At 51.4% G+C, this 21,353-nt stretch overlaps 1 protein-coding gene across 1 annotated transcript in view; it reads right to left on the reverse strand.

Annotated features, from left to right (window-relative positions):
• Positions 1–5,929: 5,929 nt before the first annotated feature.
• PRR5L (proline rich 5 like) overlaps positions 5,930–21,353 on the reverse strand; it is a 69,651-nt gene continuing 54,227 nt past the window's right edge. Inside the window, exons 7-9 of the mRNA XM_007450622.1 lie at positions 19,516–19,656; positions 15,609–15,735; positions 5,930–7,225 (exon numbers count right to left, since the gene is read on the reverse strand). Coding sequence (XP_007450684.1) covers positions 6,831–7,225; positions 15,609–15,735; positions 19,516–19,656 — 663 coding nt within the window. The 3' untranslated portion in view covers positions 5,930–6,830. The remainder of the gene's footprint in view (positions 7,226–15,608; positions 15,736–19,515; positions 19,657–21,353) is intronic.

Consider the following 21,353-nt stretch of genomic DNA (forward strand, 5'->3'; position numbering starts at 1 on the left):
GGAAAACCTGCAAACTGGAGGTAGCTACTGCCACTGGACCTGTCTGTCAGTGCAATGCTCCACCAGCCTCCCAGGCTCCCTCTAGCGGCCCCCAGTGGCAGAGCTAACAGGGACCTAGCTAACAATCAGATGTGTTATGTGCAGGATCCCAGCCCCAGAATCCCCAAATATAGAAAAGTCTTGAAGCTGAGACAATAGCTTAACAACCACCACACCAGGAAGACTGAGGCTTAAGTGGAGAAAGATTTAAAAGAAACAAAACTATAGCTCTAATATTTTTATGTTAGAAAGCAAACGGCATATTTGGTATTTTAGACACGTGATATTTAAGAGAATAAGGTCCGTTAGAATGACAGTTTTATAATTCCACTTTAAAATGTATAATTGAGTAATTAATTTATACTTGCGATTTTTTTATGGTGACATCTAAGTTTAAGTAGAGTATGAAAACATTTAAAGTTTCCCTTATTTATAAGTTTATTAGTTTCTATAAGAATTCAGGATTGGGGAACATTTTGCATGCTGTCAGAAAAACTGAAGGACTTTAAAAAGAGATTAATATATTAAATTGATAAATGCATTTAAAAGCGTTTCAAGTGCTGAGCTAAGCTTGTAAATAGAGCCAAGCATTATGCAGAAGCCTCCTCCAAAGTTATTGTTACGATCTGCTAGACTTATAAATAGAATAATAAAATTTTTAGGATAATAAAATTAAAAGCCTGAAAAAGTTTAACTTGTATCTTGAATATTGATTCTAAAGACAATTATTAATTGTATTACTTGTTAAATGATTACTGATTATTAAACTTATTAAAATAGTATTTTAAAGCCAAAATTAAACTCGTTAACAAAAATATCCATTGAAATCTTTCCTACATAAGAAATCCACTTTCCTGGGTCCCCCTCCCCACTCTCTGCTCTCAGGTTTTCTAGAAATACCTAGAGAAGAGCAAGAGAGGCAGCTTTGTTTCTCTGCTTTTCTGGAAACTCTGAAACCGTCTCACCTTGCAGCAGGCAAAGGAGATTATGCCCCTGGCTTATCTGTTTTGCTTTCTCATTTGCTAAAGCTGGGATACCCCATGGAATAGATAGGGATGACCACTGGATTTGAGGTGAAAGAACCTGGGGTTGAGTCCCAGCTCCATTGCTTAAAGAACCCAAGCCTCAGTTTCCCCATCTGCAAAATGAGGGGACACCTGCCTTGCAAGGTTGCCACGAGGATCAGCACGGTGTGGGGCACACCAGGGTGGTGGTATTGGAACCTCCCCTGTGCTGGATCCTGAGGGCAGGGGGCTTAGGACAAGGAGGTTCTTGCCTGAGCACAGGGGCCTAGGCCGCTCCCTCTTACTTTGTGGCAGGAGGGTTTCTTCAAGGAGATGGCACTGCGACAAACAAGGGCTTTCTCTCTCCCTCAGGCACAAGGTCCAGGCTCCAAAGGAATTTCTCACCACAGACAGAAAGGGGAAAGGCCAAGAAAGAGGTGGCTGGCTCAGGAGCAAGGTAGCAGCCCTATGGACAGGGGTAGCTGTCCACAGGGCCACGGCAGCCACTGGCTGCAGCAGGAGGAGGCAGGGATACAGGGATGGACTCAGACCTGCCTCCAACCCCTGCCTTGCTCACAGGGTCACCTGGCCACGCAGCCTCAGTTGGAACATCCCTAGAAAGCATCATGGGGAAGGTCCCCACGGAGGAAGAAAGGAAAGGGGATGAAGGTGCTTTCCATAAATACCTGGGAGGGAGGGGGTAAGATCAGAATTATCACCACCCCATTAATTCATTCAATGCGCAAAACTTGGATCCCTCTCTGTATTGCTAGGCTCCAGCCATGCAAACAAATCCTACACATCCTCACCTTCCTAGGACAGCACTTGAGAGTGTGTAGAGGCTTCCACCTGGCTGAGGGACAAGGACCAGCAGGGGCAAGGCGGAGGGTGTGAGGTGGAAGGCAGCTTCCTGGGATAACGGACAGTCAGGGAGCAGTAAAGGAGGTGGGAAAGGCAGGTGGGGATCAGCTTGGAAAGGCAAGTTCAGGTGTGTGGATTTTATTGGAAGCCAGGGAGAAGTTTTAAGCAGGGATTGCATTCTAGAAAGATCAGTTGGGGGGTGTCCATAGGGTGAAATGGAACCTGGAGACCAATACAGGGAGTACCAAGACATAGAAGTGCATTCAAGGGATGATGTGGGCCTGACAGACATATGAGATGGGAAATAAAATTTGAGTGAAGAACTCCAGCATCATGGTCGCCAGGGGAGTCTGGGCCAGTGGGTAGAAATCAGGCTTAAAGGCCCCTGGGTTAGGTGGGCCATTCTCCCTGGAGACCAGCACCCACCCACTCGACACCGCCTCATCTTCTCGGGGTCCCCAGCATACCAGGTGGCTGGCCTTTCTCCCACTGAGACATGAGCAGAGGGGGCAGGAGAGGCCTTGCCCACAGAAATCTTGAGATAAAGATTATCCAGGTGGGCCCAATGGAATCACAAGTGTCTTTAAAAGTGGAAGAGGGAGGTAGGATGGAGGCTGGCATGAGGGATTCAACCCATTGTTGCTGGTGTTGAAGATGAAGAGGCCATGGGTGGCCTCTAGAAGCAGGCGAAGGCGAGGAAATGGATTCTCCCTCAGAGCCTCCAGAAAGGAATGCAGCCCTGCCAACACCTTGACTTCTAGCCCAGTGAGACCCAGGTCAGACTTCCAGCCTACAGAACTGTGAGATTATAAGTGTTCGCTGTTTTAAGCCACTTATTCGTGGTAGTTTATTATGGCAGCGAGCTGGAACAAAAGCAGGTTGTAAAGCCGGCTGCAACTTTAGAGAGACCTTCTCTAGCCGCCTGACCTAGGGTCACCTTCGCATCACCTTCTAGTCACTGCATTTTGCCATTTTATGTCATCCACTGTTGTTCATTTTTTGAAATGCCTGTGTTGACCCGATTGCCAGCCTTCCCGCATTCAATGGTAAGCTCCAAGAGAGCAGGCACGCAGGTTATCCATCCATCACTGCATCCCCAGCACACACAAGTGCCTACAAAGCAGTGGCAGTTCCACAAATACTTGGCCGGAAGATGAGTGGCTGGCTGAGTGAATACAGGTGGTGCACCAATGGCATGAAATCTACCAAGGCAGATGGCTCAGGGTTCATAGTTCATACTTCCAGCCTCTGAAGGCACAATAAAAAGTGTGAACGCTCTCCTTGACCTCCTCCAGGATCTTCAATCAGTTCAGGTGACACCTCTCTGAAGCCTCTTACAAACCCTTCAGAGGTCTCAAGCCAACACTGCTGCAGCCCTCCCAGGAAAATACTGGGTTGGCCAAAAAGTTCGTTCGGGTTTTCCATAGGCTCGTATGGAAAAACCTGAATGAACTTTTTGGCCAGCCCAATATATGTGGAGAGCAAAATATTATAAATTGCCTCTGCGGGATATATGTATATGTATAACTGATTCACTTTGCTGTACACCTGAAACTAACACAACATTGTAAATCAACTATACTCCAATAAAAATTCAAAAAACTAAATAAATAAATTGCCTCTGCGGGATATATGTATATGTATAACTGATTCACTTTGCTGTACACCTGAAACTAACACAACATTGTAAATCAACTATACTCCAATAAAAATTCAAAAAACTAAATAAATAAATTGCCTCTGCCCAACAGAACCGAAGGGGCATATATGAGGAGATGGTTTACAAGTAAATACGGTAAGTGCCCCCTCCAGGTCAAACACTCAGGAAAGAGACCAAGCTGGCTTCAGAAGAGGCCTTGCCTTCTCCGACTTTGTTCGGTGTTTTCCAAGCTCCCTTGCAGACAGGCTGTTCCTCCAGGAAATGACTTGCCAATCCAGACAAGGATGGCAAGCCAAGCCCAGGGGAGACTGGCTGAGGTCAGGCTGCTGCCTAACCCTGGGGTGGGGGCAACAGGAAACGGAACATGGCGCCAGGGAAGGCAGGCTCCTCACACAGGGAGTGTGAGGACAGGAGGCAGAAAAGATCTAACGGACGCTCTGCGCTTGCAAATTCAATCAAGACACACAGCCTGGGAACAGGGCAGCATGTACAAAATGATGTTTATTGAATCCATTTTGGAAACGGACAGCATGAAAGGTTTTTGGTTTCGAGCCCACTCGGAGTTTAAGAGTCATGATCATTTCCTGTCATTAAACCTCAGCCACCGGAAGATTCCTAGCTTCAATAACGAAAATGAATCTTCATCTTGTGAAGGGGAGAAAAAGTGGTTAAAAACACTACAGTTGGACTTCCCTGGTGGCGCAGTGGTTAAGAATCCGCCTGCCAATGCAGGGGACACGGGTTCAAGCCCTGGTCCGGGAAGATCCCACATGCCACGCAGCAACTAAGCCCGTGTGCCACAGCTACTGAGCCCGCGTGCCACAACTATTGAAACTGGCGCACCTAGAGCCCGTGCTCCACAACAAGAGAAGCTACCGCAATGAGAAGTCCGCACACCACAACGAAGAGTAGCCCCCGCTCGCCACAACTAGAGAAAGCCCGCGCGCAGCAACAAAGACCCAACACAGCCAAAATAATAATAAAATTTAAAAAAACAAACATAAAACAACACTACAGTTGTCGCTCTTGCAATAGCTCTGATGGCTAGAATGCTCATAGAGATCAGCACAATTTTTATATGTACAGTGTGAAATACTGTACAAATATCAGGGGTGTACATCAAAGGTAAAGTTGTAAACTGGCTAACATTCATTAGCAATTAAGTACACTGGGTCTGTACTGACACTCCCATTCTCAACCTAAGAGCTTACATATTTAACTGATGACTGATCTCCCCATCAGGGGCATTTAGTGTGTAGAAAAAGCATTTAAAGACATATATATCATTCAGGTTGTAAACTAAAAAAGCAAACCCAAGCATGATTAATTACTTGGCCTGGATCAATAAATACTAGTCCCAAGTGCTAAGTGTACCAATAAGGACAGAAGCCATCAGTTAAATAAATCATCATGTTGTTACCTACTGATACCTGTTAGTGAATTTGTGGACTTTATCCAACGCATACACAGATTATGTTTTGTTTGAAATTCTCAGAAGATCTTCTTTGGACATTTCTCTTCCATCAGTCTCTTAAAAGGATGAAAATGAAACAACTTTTAAAACAAAATTTCCAAATCAAAAGCCATCAAAAGCATGACTCTAGTCATATTTCAAATCTTCACCCAGAAGGGAAATGCTGTCAAAGCTTAGATGAGCTTAGAAGGTTTCCTCCTCTGTTGGCAGCTTAAACTGTCCTCATTCTCTCCCAGCCACCTCCTGCCATATTGGAAGCCAAACTGGCTCATGTCTCTGACATTTCATAAACAAAGTTTCCAAAGATTAACAGGATACCTAGAAGGTGCCAGAAGGGCCCAGGGGCCTTCTCTTTTTTCTGGAGCTGTTATCAGCGGGGCCAACAGGCAAATACAAAAAGAACAGGGAGGTCAACGGAGATAAAAAGCCCAGACCTGGATGGAGGGAGGAGTGCTGAGGATATATATAGCACAGTACCAAAGCCCGCTGCCCCAAAAAACACTTCAAGGCCCCACAGGTTATACATTCCAGGCACTTCTTTAATCACAGGGAATGGACATCTCTCCAAAAGGTCCTGCCCACATCCTTCCCGGCTCCCTGCACTGTAGAGCGCTGAGACATCCCATTTGCTAGAACTCTCTTCTCATGAGGCAAGCTGAGTCTCTCTATCTCAATGCAGCTTTTCCTATAAACCACAACACTCACAAACACAGGCCACACTGGATTCAAGTCCAGCTGCTTCCAGAGCTCTGTGGCCTCTGAGCCCTGCCCACCACGGATCACTTTCACCCTGGACCACTTCCAGTCTCCTTTCCTAGGAGGTTTGCTATTTTTCAGTTTGAAGACACACCCCATTGGAAATGAGCGGTGCAAGATCCTACGTGCAAATACTTGCAAGCAATTTATTTTTGAAACGATGCACATTTAAAAAATTCAAGTGAAATCCAGGAACAGACTGGTTGGTTGGTATCAGCTGGCCCCTTCCGCACAATAGGAAAAGGGTCGGTTTCTGAAATGAGAAAGGGAGGGAGGCACCAGCTACTCCACCGGGTAGGTTAGTTCCTTGAGTCGGGGAGGAAGCCTGAGAGGGGAATGCTGAGGCTTAATCAAAGACGGGGTTCCTCCAGCACTGTGGCCCTCCCGGGCCAAAAGCCAAAGGCAGCACATAGGGTCTGGATATAGGTGAGGATGGACCCTCACCCACCAGTGGGGCCACTCTTTCCCAGTAATTCTGAAACTGAAATGAAAGCTGCATTCCCAGAGTCAGGCTTGGGAGGGGCTGCAGTCTACTTTTACTCCATGCAAGACAGAGAGAAGAGGTACCTCTCTATTGCCTCTTTTCACCCATCGGCCTCTGTATCACAAGGACCCTCAAGGGGAACTCCACACGCCAACACATCCTTGCTGGCTGTGTGTGTGGGTCGGACGACTTCCTGCTATAGGAACGCCAGGGGCACTGCGATATAGGGCTGGGAGGATCAGAGAGTCCAATATCTGAGGGGAAAAGCCCAGAGAGGAGGATTTGAGTTGAGTCAGGCAGGCAAGGCTGAAAGTCAGAAGGTGAACATTAGGCAGTTGGATCTGTGTGGCCGCCAAGAGGTAGGTGGTCACAGTCACGAAAATGGAAAGGCTCACGATGGGGATTTTCCCTAGGGCACTCACACTAGCCTGTACCTGGAAAGGCATAAGGCGGCATTGCCCAAAGGAAGAGCTCCCCTCGGCGGTCCTCGGGGATGAAGCCACCCTCATCCTGGTGGCCAGGCAGGAGCTGGGAGGTCCCAGAGGAGGGCATTCAGCTGAGGGATGCACAGTTCAGCTCTGAGTCCTCCTGGCTGCCCGCTGCCACCTGCTCCGGCTCATCGGGGCCATCAGTGATGTTGGGCTCACTGGAGCACTGCCGGTGGGGCGGCGGGAAGCTGGGTGGCAGAAGCAGGCACTTGTCCTCGCCACCAGGCTCCTCCCCTAAGCCCGAGTGCATCCTGGTGGCCATGGCCAGCAGCTGGATGTCCGAGTGGGCATTGGCCACCGTGTGTCGCCGGACACTGCCACACTTCTCTAGGTAGGCCTCGCCCTCTTGCTCCGTCAGAGGGGTCAGGGCCATCTCGTTCAGGGGCCGGCTGACGGCGGTCATCGGGGAGGCGTAGTTCAAGAGCGTGACCTTGGGCCGGGCCCTGGAGTGGCGCCTGGCTGCAAGAGAAAGACCAGCGAAGGTTGTGATTGCAGAGGGGATAGTAGAAGTCAAAAACTCCTAATGAATTTGGGGGACGAGAGAGGTGGTGGCTCCACCTTCAGAGAGAGCTTTAGATGAAGCTCTGAGACGTAAGGGAAGAACTTGGCTACGTCTAAAGGCTTCTGTTGTAACTTTACTTGTTTATGCCTGATACTTTCCCCCACAGTAGGGATCACCAAAGGACTTTCCATGATTGATTAGGTCCAAGGGAGTCTCCCCCGGCTTTCCCCGCTGCTGCCTGAGCTTCATTGGATTTGCCCTCAATTCCCTTTCAACCAGTCTCCTCTGAAGACCCGAGCACTGGCTGGACCAGCTGCCAAAAGAAGCCCTCGGCTCTATTCAGCATGATGTGCTCTCTGCAGTGTCAACAGAGGAAGTGGAAAAGGCCTCATAAGCTTAAGTCTGGAGGAACAGGTTACTGGGGGGAGCTCGGCTATCAAAGCGAGGGCAGTGGGACGTCCTCCAGACTGTCCTGAAGCAGGACTATCAGTGCTCCCAGCAGGTCAGTGGTCTGAGACCCGTGTTCTGCTCAAGTCAATACTCTGGATTCAACCAGCCTTTCACAGCACCAAAGAATGGATGACGCTCCGTGGCTGGCCCCATTGAGGAAGACAGAGAGAGGGCTGGACAGGAATTATTATAAAACTGCTGCCTCTTGCATTCTCACCACATTCTAGAAGATATGCTCAACCTCGACATGCTTTTGTCTTTTGAACCCTCCTTAAACTGAACCTAAGTTATGATCGTTTTCTCATCTGTAAAGCGGGAGACAATATGAATATCAGAGACGTAGTAACCAGCCTACGCTCACACGGAGAGAATGTAGTAAAGGTGGGATGCAAACAAGGTCTGTCTCACTCCAGACCTCACTCTGGCAAGCTGCCCCCACAAAGTACACATAGTCATAGGAGACTGAGCACCTCGTGGGAAGGACAAGCCAAGTACGTGGGGTTCAAATCCAGGGAGAAGAATCCAAAGGAGGAAGCACGCGTACCAGCAACACCCAGTTCTGAGGGCCTCTCATCTCCCGCCTTCAGAAAGACCAGGCCGGTCCAGAGACCTACAGCGTGGCCGGAGTAGGGACCAGGGTAAGCCTGCATCCCCAAGGTCCCAGGGATGCCTCCTCTGCAGGCAGTCCTCTTCTGCTGCTCAGGCACTGCGTCTGCATCACGAACTGGATGAAAGACCCCAGCGAGGCAGAGGAGGTGAGGGTGGAGGGCTGAGGGGCGGTGGGTTCTGGTCAAAGCCTTTTCTCCTTTTCTTTGGCCCTCTTCCTGCCAGTGCACACGTCTCCCAGCCTTCCAACCGTGCACCCCATTGCACGTGTCACTGCTTTCCCCAGCTCCCTCATCCCTGAGACCCCAAAGACCCCTAACACGTCCCTCTCTCGGCAGGGGATGCCGTGGGGAGAAATGAAGAAGTGTTGACTGCGCGGTACTCCCAGCACCCCTGACAGGATCACAGAGTGGGCGGGGGGAAACGAGTCCCTAAAGGGAGAGCAGACAGTGCTCGCTGGTCACACACTGGCCTTGGGGACACTCGGCCCACACCGCTCTAGTTTAGTGTCAGCTCTTCCCATGGATCTGGAGGCCCGGATACATGCTCTCAGCACGTGCTCCTAGATGGGCATTGCAGTGAGGCTGCCATGTCCATCTGCAAAGCTCTCAGCAGTTCCCAGCACTGGACGATTTTCCATGTCCATATATGCACATATGTATTTACGTATATGTGCATATGTATATACATACGTCTGTCTATATGTATGCATACACACACACACACACACACACACACACACACACACACACACACACACATATATATACATATACACACACACATAGGTATAAACAATGACAAGAGAATGAAATCCTAACCCTTAGGACTAAGTTCACCAAGACTACTGCCTTAGAGCCCCAAGGGAGCTGTTTGGTGCTAATAGCAATAACTGACATTTCTCAAAACCAAATAATAATACATAGAATTTAGAGCTTACTGAGAGTGTTCCCATCTGCCATCTCACTGTTGAATCCCAATCTCCCTCTGAAACACTAGGACGGCTCTCATCATCCCCATTGCTCAGATGAGGAAGACTGAGACTTGGCCCAACACTCTGAGGCTCTAAATGGCAGTGCCCAGACGTTCCCCACTACACACTACTGCCTCTCAGGGCTCCGCCGCTGCGCTTGAGCCGGCCCACTCTCTGAAGTCAGGTAACAGCAAACACGGCCTCCAGTAGTGCCAGACAGAGGCTGCGTCATCAGCCCCTTCACTGGGGAAGAATGAATAGCAGACAGAATGCCAAGGAGCCACCAGGACAGAAGAATCGATGCCAGACGTCGGCAGAGGTCCTCTCTGAAGCATGGGTGCTTGTACGTGCCAAGCCGCACATTTCTACAATGTTCCCACATTTTTACAATAACCATGTATTACTTTTATGATCACAGAAATCGGTAACTATAAAGCAGAAGCACCGGAAGAGTTCAAAGAAGCAGAGACCTCATTAAAGAACCATCCATTAAAAAATGCCCTTGAAAACAATTCATTTCTCTGCTGCCGCTGTTAAAAGCAAGCACACTCTAGGTTGGCAGTGGCAAAACCCAGGTTGTGGCCCTACAACCAGCCTGGCAGGAGACTGGGCTGGGCTGTTCGGTGAGCATTTACTACATGCAGATCCAGGAAGAGGAAAGAGGTAGGACAAAGCCCAGGCCCAGGACGTGGGATGAGGTGAGGGCCTGGGGGACAGATGTGCATGGTGGACACACACAGAAGCTCTGGGGGAAAGAATTCGTTTGATGATTTCCATAGCAGAAGGAGCTAGCGAGGTGTCTCAGATGGGCCTTGGGCATTGTCCACCTCTCACACCGTTAGTTCAGCACCGCAAAGGCCCTGGAGGGTTCAACAGGCAGCAAACTGACAAGACAGGCCACTTGGGCTGCTGTGGAGAGATGGAGCCAGAGGGAGGGCGGCCAGCCTGGAGGAGGGGGTCCCCATGACATCCGCCCCCTCTTTCAGCAAACACATCTTGAACTTTGTGCAAGATGCTGTGCGCACTGCTGAGAGTAAGAGGAATGTAAATCTGATATGGGGCCTGCACAGGGGCTGGAGCGCGGCGGGTGCGTGCGTTGGAGAGGGGTAGAGTCTCAGGCGCAATCGTTAACTGAGCCTCTACTCTGCACTGTATCAGAAAAGGAGAAGCTTCACTGAAATGATCTCCTGCTAACTATTTTGCAGAAAAGGAACCTGAGGTTGAGATGCTAAATCATTTTACAGTCACGATTAGTGATGAAGCCGGGATTCAAACCCAAGGCTGACAGCACAGCCCTTGCTCCTGACCTCTGGGAGGCCTGCACACAAATCAGTGTCAAATGGCAGGGCAGGGCTACAGGCAGAGCACTCTGGGGATTCAGAGGAGGAGTCATGAAGAGGGGTCGTTCTAGATGGGCCTGCTCCTTTGAGAGGGATGGACAGACTGCACCCCAGCTGGCGGTTCATTTATCCCCTCCCTCGGAGGAGAGATCTATGCCAGGCCTGGGATACAGGTGAGCCACATGCAACGAGCTCCCGGGCTAAGGCGGAGACCAACAAATAATCAGGCCATGACTACACACCATGGCAAGGGCCAGAATGTGGTTTGGGGTCCAGAGAAGGGAAGGGGAGGCACACACAACTCCTCACCTGGGGTGATTCCACAGGCCCCAGGCCATTCTATCTGGGGCCCATAATACAGCAGGTGGCAGCTCTGCCTGGGCCCTGCCCTGGGACAGGGCGTCTTCTTCCTCCTCTGTGCTCGGCCCTCTGCAGCTCAGAGACGTTAAGTAACTTACTCCAGGGCACACAGCTGAAGCCCAGCCCTTGTGGTTTCCAGGGCCCCGCTCCTTCTGCGGCTGGCCTCACCTCTCTCCTTAGGGCTGTTGCCTGACGCTGACTGAGAGGCCTCCAGCTCTTCCTCCTGCTTTCTGGGTGGAATGTTTTGGCTCCCAAGACTGGGTGTGGGCACAGCCGAGACCACAGGGGCCGCTGGGCTGTGTGAGTCCCCTGGGCAGGCAGTGTGTCCTTACGAAGCTCCCACCGGATTCCAGAGCCAACCCCAGGACAAGTATACGCCAAGCTGTGTCCCCGGTGAGGTCAGACCCCGCTAGGGCCCCTTAGGAGGCCTTAAAACTGAAGCGTAGGCCTGGAGCTGACAGCGGCCTCCCCACGCCGTGGCTGCTTGCTCTCTTTTCCCTCTTTTTCTTATTTGCATCAGGGAAAGCTGGGCCCTGCCACTCAGAGAAGGAAATTTCCATTAAGGGACTGACTAAGCTGTGGATCTCCCCTGGGGCCTAAAAACTGGTCCCTCCCCTGCAAGGGGGCCCTTGGAGCAGGGAGAGGGGCTGGGCCCTGCCACCTCCCGTACCCACTTCCAGGCCTCCTCCCGCCTGTCACATGGGGTATGGCGAGGGGAGCCTTTGTTCCCCCCTCACTCCCCAGGCGCCCCGCTGAGCCCTGGCATTCATCCCTCTGCTCGGGAGCCAGACATGGCAGCTCCTTTCAACTCCCCAGAGAGAAGCAAAGCCTGGAGGAGGCGGTCCTTTCTTGGGGACTCAGTCCCCAGGCCTTTGATCCCCCAGGCCCCCATAAGGCAGGCATTGTGATCCCTGCCCACCACGTCCACGGCGGGCGTCCCTCTCCAGGCTCCGGCCCCTGAAAGCCCGTGAATGCCTACTGGGCACAGGGACGAGTTACAGTATGTTGAGGAAAAGGGCCCTCCCCCTGAGGGAGGACACAATGGGGACACATGGGTGGGAGGCCAGGCTTCCACGTGGGAGACACCGCGCACTGCCCAGCCCAGGGCAGCAGCCTGCAAACTTGGGAAACCAGAAAGGTAGAAACACGGGCCTGGCCTCTAACAGATCAGCCTGGTTTTTTTTGTTTTCTTGGGTTTTTTTAAGATTTCATTATCTTCCTCCTCTTCCCCACACTCCGTCTGCCTGAGAAAAGTGACAGCTTTGGCAGGGAGGACACACACACACACACACACACACACACTCACTCCATCACGGCCTTGGACTCATCTTTTCTCTCTGAAGCGAGCCTTGCACATCTGCAGGGTGAGGCTTAACTCTCACACCCATCGGCCTGGCCAGTAGGAAGAGGGCCTGCCCTCGAGTCCCCAGATCAACCAGTGTGGGCACGTGGGTGCAGTGGGGAGCCCCCTGGAAAACCACTGCTCTGGCTCTGATCACCTACCCCATGTGACCCGGGGGACGTTTCTTACCAACGCTGTCTGAGGTCACCACAGCAGGCACCCTCGCAGCGGTCGTGACGATGATTACATGCCAAGCCCTTGCTCAGGGCCTGGAAGGTGACGAGCATTTGATAAGGGGTGGCCTTGGAGATGACGGTCCCAGCTGCCCTTGACCCCTCCCACCAAGTCAGGCCCAGAGTGGCCGTGGCAAAGCCCTCCCGAGGGTCCAGGGATCTCTCACGTCCACTCCATCTCCTCAGTCTTTACCTCGGCCGGCCGTCGTAACAGGCAGCTGCCTTTTCCACAGGCAGGAGAAATGTCATTGCCTCCAACTGACTGGGGAAGACTGAGGTCCAGAGACTCCTCTCTTTATCTAGAAAGCGGTGTCCTCGATAAGGAAGGGCACCTTCGTGGTCGTGTTAGCTTTTTGGTATCCAGGGGTTTGGGATGACATGTCGGCCTCGGACACCTCTTGGGCTAAGGAGTGTGTGGACAAAGAATGTTGGCTGCCGTGTCAGTAAACAAAGGGGTTGTGGCCATCAAGCCCTCAGCCACAGAAGCTGCCCCCTGAGGGGATTCAGGATGGAGAAAAGCAGGATACTGGCCCTAGAGAGTTAAGGTGGGTATCAAAGGAATTATTTCAATGAGCCCAGACTCTTGCATCTTCCCATATGCAGAAAAGCGCAAAATTCACTGACTTGAGATGTCTGTTTTTCTTTTACAGTATTCTTTCAATGTTCCGACTACCTGGTCTTTGTTGCAAAAACTTCTGCATATCCTGGCTCCTCCCTTACCTCATTGGAACAGTCCCTCAGAGCTCTCTGAGAGGCTGTCTTCTGCACTTAAGTCCTCAGTGTGTCCGTCGAATAAAACATAATTCTCAACTTTCAGGTTGTATATTTTTTTCAGTCGACAACTGAGAGGGAAGGACCAGCTCCTCCGCTGTCCCTCAGTGAAATCAGTCACCTCCTAGGAGTTGACGGGGTGGGTGGGGTGCGGGTGGAGTGTGGGGAAAAGCTGGTAAAGGGCAAACAGCTCGGGGCTTTGGAAGCCTGTCTCCAATAGCCAAGCGACCTTGACCTTCATTCGCCTCCCCTGTGCGTGGGAAGGTGGTATCCAGCCCACCCGCACAGTGCCCAGGATGTGGTCTGTGTCCCGGGGCTTCCCCTGCCATCAGCCACGCTAAAACTCTAAGGCCCTCTCAGTTCCTCCAATGCTTCACCCTCCTGCTCCCTGCCCTCCTCCCCACAACTCCAAAACCCTCCCAAAGATCCTTCCCTTTGCCCGGGACAGTCTTCCTTTCCCGTTTACTCAGCTAACTTATATTCATCCTCCAGGTCCCACTGCAGATACCACTTCCTCCAGGGAGTCCTCCCTGATTTCCCAGTCCCGGTGAAGTCCTCCTGCTGTGGGCCCTGGACTTCCCCACTCAGAGCACTCGTACACTGATGAGTCATCGTCTATTGCTTTGTGACTTCCTCACCAGACCCTGCGTCCCAGAGGGCAGGGATGGGTCAGTTTTGTCACAGATAAACCTGCAGCACGTCACAAGGTGCCAGGGACAGGGTCTCAGTACACATTTGCTGAAATAATAATATAATAAAAAAATAATCAAAAGAAGGTCATTTCCTTCCCTCTCTGCCCCTACTGTGACAACGCCCCAGAGAAAAGGATTGTCCTTGGTATAAGAATAAAACCTCAGACCTTTGGTTTATAATTTGATGAAAGCATGTTTTAGTCTTATTATAGCTGAAAAGTTGAAGGTATCCCTTCTTAGAGCAAGTCCTCACTAAACAAACTTCCAAATCTATTCTTGTTCCCAGCTCTAGGCCCACCCAGAGGATGGTGGGGTCCGTGCCATGGCCTGGCTAACCGCTGGCATCTTGACACCTGCCCGAAAAACTCGGGGGCCAGTTGCTGGGCCAAAGCAGGAAGGTGACGCCCAGGCCTCCTCACGGGGAGGGCAGGGGACTGTTTTCCTTCAGCCGGGTAGAATGAGGGAGGGAGGCAGAGAAGGAGGGAGTGTGGAGGACCAGGCTCGGGCCAGCACCCTCGGATCTGTGGTGGCTGTGGTTATACTGGTGTCTCCAGGGAAGCATAAAGGGGGCCTGAAAACTGTGGCCGGCCCTGCCTTTTTCTGCAGTCCTGAGGCCCAGGAAGGGGCGGGAGGCCTGCTGGAGGCTGCTCCTCCCCGCTTTTCTTTGAAGCTCAGCTAGGTCTCCATTCAAGCAAGAAGAGGGGGCAAAAGGTTCCAAGTTTGGGGAATCCCTTTCCGCCTCTGCACCTGTCTGTGGGTGCTGGTCACCCCAGCCCCAGGTACAGATGCCGCCCATCCATCTAACAAATATATTTTTTTGAGTGCCTACTGTATGCCAGGCACCATCCTGGATGCTGGAGATAGAACCACAAACCCAAAGTTCATGCATTTGGGGGATTTTCATTTCAGAGGGTAACTGAGCCATATCTTTTATGATATTCTGTAGCTATTTTCCCATCTAGGCTGTGGTCTCCCTGAGAGAAGGAACAGACCCAATTCATCTCTAGATTCGCCAGGGTGACTAGTACAGAGCCTGAATGCTAGCTTTACAGCCACTGAAAAAGGCCACAACGGGATCTGTCCCCCAGTCCAGGAGCCCCTGTCCTTGGTGTGAAGGCCCTGGTGGTAACGATAGAAATGTAGTGGGCAGCCAGCAGCTGTATCTCCAGCCACACACACAATGAGCTGGCTTCACATTCTGAGCTGCTTTCAAAGGGAAATTCATCACTGGTGGTTTTTCCACTCATGGGGGGTGGGGTGCAATAAGGCAGTTTCTGGTATGAGATACAGGAAAATTAACATCACAGACACCGAAAAAGATCAAAGCCACCGATCAGAGATGCGGATCAAACAAGCGCCGCCACGGAGGTACGGTAACAGTGCCTTGGAAGGAATTGCCAAGAGGGGAGGTTACCAAGACACAGGCCAGTGGGAAACATGAGCGACGGACATGCAGAGATTTGCACGACCCACATGGGAAGCAGAGGGCTTGGGGTATAATCGGGGCTCGGTAAAACATAGCTGGTATCATTGCCACAGAGGCTCCTGGCAGCTTGAGAGCCCTGCCCCTTACCCAGTGTGTACGTGGGGCCTGAGACGCTGCGGTCCTCGCTGATGCCGAGGAAAGGAGAAACGACCTGCTTCACCAGCTCCTCCAGCTGCAAATAACCCTCGCTTGGGCCTGTGGGCTCGTGAACACTCTGGAAATAAACACCCAAGAGAGACAAAGGTCAGTCAAAGTCACGATGGCCAGCTGATTCTGACTGCCCTCCTACTATATTCAAGGCAGGCCGCATCCTTGTGGCTGAAAGGAAGGACAGCCAGGACTAAAGCCTCAGGCACTTGTCATGGGTGGCGGTGATCGGCACCGCGCGCACGGAGAGCACCGAGCACCGTGGCGTCAGCGGTTGGATCCCACCCCGATGCAGGGCCTGTGGGAACTGTCCCCACCCCAGCTCCAGGGCTGAGGTCTGAGTGGTTCCAACCATAGCACTCTCACCCTCACTGTCACAATGACTGTTTCACACCTGGCACACAGGCGCTTCATATAAGCACTTCACGTGTATCAGAGCACAGAGGCCTCCCAACAACCCTCATCATCTGCCTTTTACACATGAGGAAAGTAAGACGCAGAAAGCTTGCCCAGGGAGACACAGCTGGAAAGTGGCAAAAACCTGGGAATGGAACACAAGCTGTCTGGCTCCAAGCCCATCTTACCGCCCCTTGTTAATTAGCTAGAAAAGAAAGGGGAATAGAATATGGAGAAGTCCAGAACAGTAGAAGAAAGGGAGTGTCACTGTGGAACTAGATACACATTTAGCACCAAGATGAAGGATCAGTTCAAAAGCCCAGCGCGACAGGAGTCCTCGGAGCTAAAAGGCGCCAGAAAGTCACCAAGGTCTTCTAGAAAACCAGCAGACTCCAAGGGAATTCAGTTTCTCACTGGAAAGGCCTGGAAGCCAGGTGCTCATGTTGAGGGGCTGCAGGGGAGCAGAGACAAGGCTCTGCGGGGGCTATGCTCAGCCCAAAGGGTTGTCCCATCAAATTCGTGTCAACACGGAATAGATTTGATATCACCCTCACTTGAAAAGTGAAAACTCTCCACTGTACTGGAGTTTTGGAGGCTGGGCCATGAAGCGGGAAGGGCCAGTCCTACAGGCTGGAAATCGCTGGGTGAGGTGTAAGAAGCCCCCAAGGAAACTGGCTGACGTGGTCCCTCATCAGCTCCGTCACCGTGCAAAGGAGGTGGCTGGGGGCAGTGGGAGGGAGGGGGAAGCTAAGGAAACACAGAGGAGGCTGAGGAGGGGCTATGATGCAGAAGACTTGGGAGTTAGGGCTGGGAAGGGCTTGGAAAAGAAATGAAGAGAAAATGCAAGTGGGGCTGCCTGGGGCTGGAAGCGGGTGATGATGGGGAGATGACTTGGTGGTTTTTCACGCCCCCAGGTTCCAATACTGCTTAGCAGGAGCTGAAGCATTGGGAAAGGCCAGCAGTGGAAATAAGATGCTTCACACACAAATCTGCCCAAATGGAAGGGGATCCTCCAGGCAATAGAAGGGAGAGGGGAGCCTTATTCATGCTCCCAGAGACCCACCCCCGGCCTCAAAAGTGGACCAGTTTCAGCCCCAAAACCACCTTGGCTGGCTTTCAGAGCTGAGGAAACTTTTTTTTTCTCATTTTTTTAATGCCTTGATATTTCTCATCTGCCTTCTCTCCCTAAGCCTCTCCCCCTCTACAATTCCTAAGCACTAAACACAGAGGGATGACAGAATAAGGAAAAGAGGAGGGAGGTGGGAAGAAAATGCTTAACTACCAAATGCATTGATTCGGAGCTGGATGGTTTTCTCCCTGGGCTGAGAACTTGACTTGCACACAGCCCTCTAGGAGGGAGCTGCCCTCAGCCCTTGGCCTGGCCGCTGGACGGGCTACGTATCTGCAAGGCCCAGTGCAAGAGGGAAACATGGGGCTCCTGGTTCAAAAATTGTTAAGAGTTTCCCGATGGTGACAGGAGACAATTAAACCAAGCACGGGGCCCTGCTGAGACTGGGGGCCCTGGGGGCCGGCCCGGCAGGGAGCACACCTGCTTGGCTTGGCAGGTCCCCTAGGAAGGGACCATTCTAGGATGGTCTCAGACCTGTCTGCCACTGCCAGGGGCAACCAGATCTCCACAGTGGTCAAAATCTCTGGCTCATCTCATGAGCTCCTAAGGACAGGAGCTCATGGCCCACAGTAGGAAAGTTTGAACTCCTTGTATATTTTGGGGAGGGAGGGGTTTGTTCAGGGACATTTTGGAAAAGCACTGGAAAAGGGAGAGATGGCCTGAGAAACGGCTCTTTTCTCCATATGAGTTAGGCAGGGAAAAACCAGCCCCAAATCTCATGGCGCTGTGGGAAGTAGGGGCCCAGGGAGAGAGCAGAGCAGTTCTAACTACTGGGGCCTAAATTTCCTGCAGCGGGAATGGTCCCAGCATAGTACAACCTGCACGTTCCATTCAGATCCAGAAGCTGCCGCCTCTGCCACCCAAGGAGCTGGACCTGGACTGGGGAAAAACCTGCCTTTGTCACTGTCACACTCCCGCCTCCGGCTTCCTGGCTCCCAGAGAGTAGAACATAGACCAGGGAACCAGTCCCAGGAGGCCCTCGGGGAAATGATGCCAAATGTCCTGTGTTAAAGAGACCATCTCAGAAGCTCATGGGGCATCTCCAAGTACCCTGGGAGACTGTGGGAGGGGAGGCAGTGGTAGCCGGGAGAGGCTAGGTGGGAAGGTAGAACCAGAAGAAAACAGCAGCTGGTGGGGAGGGAGAGATCAGGGGTTCCACACCTGACGTTCCACCCCTACCGAGACGGCAGCCAGGGATCCTCAACAGCCTGACCAAGAATGAAACTGTCTTCCCTGAGGACGGGCTCAGAGCTGAGGATGCAGCATCTGAACTTGGTAGAGAGGTCAGAGAGGCATAGCAGCCACCTTTTTGGGGATGTCCTTAGGCCACAAGCCTTGTTTCTTGGAATTGTGCACCCCTATCCACAGAACCGGGCTCATGGAGGCCATGTTTATTCTATGTGATCCTATTCAAGGTCATAGCCGATTGCGCAAAGGGGAGTCACGTAGCCCGAGCTGGGCCAATCAGTCTTTCCCCTGAGTGTACACAGTTCTAAATCTTACTACCTCGTGCTGCGGGACCTCAGGCAAACACATAAAACTTCCTGGGTTTCAGTCTCCTCATCTGTAACGTGGCACTGACAACAGTGTCCAGCTCATAAGGTTTGGATTATTTGATTCAGAAAGCAACACACTTTAAGTCCTTGGCCCATGCCTGCCTGGTAGCCGGGAACCAACCAGGGTTAGCTCATCTTCCTATCGTTGATTTAGAATTGGGATTAAGAGATGCTAGGCAGCCACCTGGGTCATCTCTTGGTGGAAACATGCAAGCCGTGGGATGCCACATTTGTCGGTGCAAACCGAAGCACTGAATACAACTCTGCAGAGAGAGAGAGAGAGAGAGAGAGAGAGAGAGACCAAGTCCAAGAAGGCCAGGAGAGGCAGCGTCAGAGAGAAGCCAGGTGGACCAGATACGAGTAGAGACCAGTAAGTGGAGAGAGGCTGGCAGCTTTGTGGCCTGACGTGGTCTCACTTGTGGCTGTAGCCCCTGAGGACCTTTCCTGCGGGTTCCTTGTCTGGCTTAAGCTGGGATGAAGTGGGTTCTGGTCGTAACTTAGAGCGTGAGGCTCCCTGACACGACAGGATGGGGGAGAAGGGTGTCCACTCCCTGAAGGACGGGGCAGTGCTCCTCTGGCTTCCCCTGGGATCCCAGCACCCAGTACAGCGCCAGGGACCTTGACGGTGCACGGTGGACACACAGCAAATGGACAAATGAACTGGAACGTGACCGATGACACTAAAGGACACTAAACTGAGCCAGGGTGCTCTGGCCACAGGGCCCTTTCCCCCCCAAGCTGCGGTGGTGTCTCCGCCCGGCCTCACCTGCAGGATGAGCAACATCTGGACGATGGACGAGGGCAGCTGGGGCGGGGCCAGCAGCAGCAAGTCATCCAGCTTCACCTTCAGCAGAACCAGGTCGCGGAAGCCCAGCAGGGAGATCTGGCGGATGGTCAGCTCCTGGCCCTGGCAGGACAGGAGAAGCAGCAATGTCGGGAGGTGAGAGCTGGCGGGATCTGCCACCAACCACATGGGGGCCAGCAAAACAAATGGATGGTCGGGGGGAACGAGATGTCTGCAAGGCCCAGGGGGGCTGTCAAACAGTCAAAGACTTGGCCCCTGTCCTTCAGAACAAAAGCTTCGTTTACGATAAGGTGTGACTCGCTGATTCGAAAAGATCCATGCACCCCAATGTTCATAGCAGCATTATTCACAATAGCCAAGATGTGAACACAACCTAAATGTCATAGACAGATCGCTGGATAAAGAAGGTGTGGTGTGTGTATATAAATACACACACACACACACACACACACACACACACACACACACAAAGGAATACTACTCAGCCATAAAAAGGAATGACACTTTGCCATTTGTAACAACATGGATGAAACTGGAGGGTATTATGCTTAGTGAAATAAGTCAGACAGAGAAAGACAAATGTTGTACCTTATCACTTATATGTGGAATCTAAAAAATAAAACAAACTAATGAATATAACAAAACAGAAACAGACTCATAGATACAGAGAACAAAGCAGTGGTGACCAGTGGGGAGAGGGAGGAGGGGGAAGGGGTAACACAGGGGTAGGGGATCAAGAGGTACAAACTACTGGGTATAAAATAAATAAGATACAAGGGTATATTGTACAGCACAGGGAATATAGCCAATATTTTATAATAACGTTAAATGGAGTATAATCTATAAAAACATGGAATCACTATGCTGTACAACACTGGAAACTAATATTGTAAATCAATTATACTTCAGATAAGGTGTGACTCAACCTGCCTAGATGACCCAAAGGTGATACAAGACACGTACAGCGGGGGCCGTGGGGTGCTAGTGGTCAGAAAGGAGGAAGATGAGGAGAAACGAGACGGAAGGTCAACAGCGCCTCCCTACAGGCAAGGCTGCTTCCTCAGCTTCACCCATTCAATACCTGCTCACCTATCATGTGCCAGGCAAAGAAGGAAACACAGGACCTGTTAGGCTCCTCTGCAAATGCAAGAAACACAGGAAGAAGAAACGCTGGGAAAGTAGAAGAAAGGGACTTGTTCAACCACGTAGGCTGGGGGCAGAGGATGAAAACAGTGACTAATCATCATAAGAGCTGTGACCCTTACTAAGCTCTGACCATGTGCTAGGCCTGATTCTCAATATCCTAGATGCAAATGGCACATTTAATCCTCACGACCACCTCTGAGATAGATACTACTCTAAAACCCGCTCCACAGATGAAAAACCCTACACCCAGAGTGACAGGAATTTACCCAAGATAGAGCTGGATCTCAAACCTAAACTATTTGATTTTAGAGCTCCTAAAGTTTCCCAAAACAGAAAAGGAAAGGAGGGCCCGTTTCCTGGACTCTCCTTTGCACACATACATACAGCGCACAACAAAAGTCACCTTGGTAGAGGTGAGGTATCACTGGGCTATCCTCCCAAAGACGACATAGCTTCCCATCCCTCAAGTTGACCAAGGTTTAAGGAAGTTTTGCACTTCCTGCAACTCCTTAGGGTTTTACAGAAACATGGGCAAGAGGGATTTTTGCCATCCCCGCATCCCCCTACCCTCCAGTCCCAAGAGATACGCGCCACCCATGCTTCACAGGCTCAGTTTAACCACTCCTTGAATGCCTTCCCCAACCACCTCCAAT

Source organism: Lipotes vexillifer, unplaced genomic scaffold (assembly GCF_000442215.2).
Source record: "Lipotes vexillifer unplaced genomic scaffold, Lipotes_vexillifer_v1.1 scaffold980, whole genome shotgun sequence".
In the NCBI taxonomy this organism is placed as follows: Eukaryota; Metazoa; Chordata; class Mammalia; order Artiodactyla; family Lipotidae; genus Lipotes; species Lipotes vexillifer.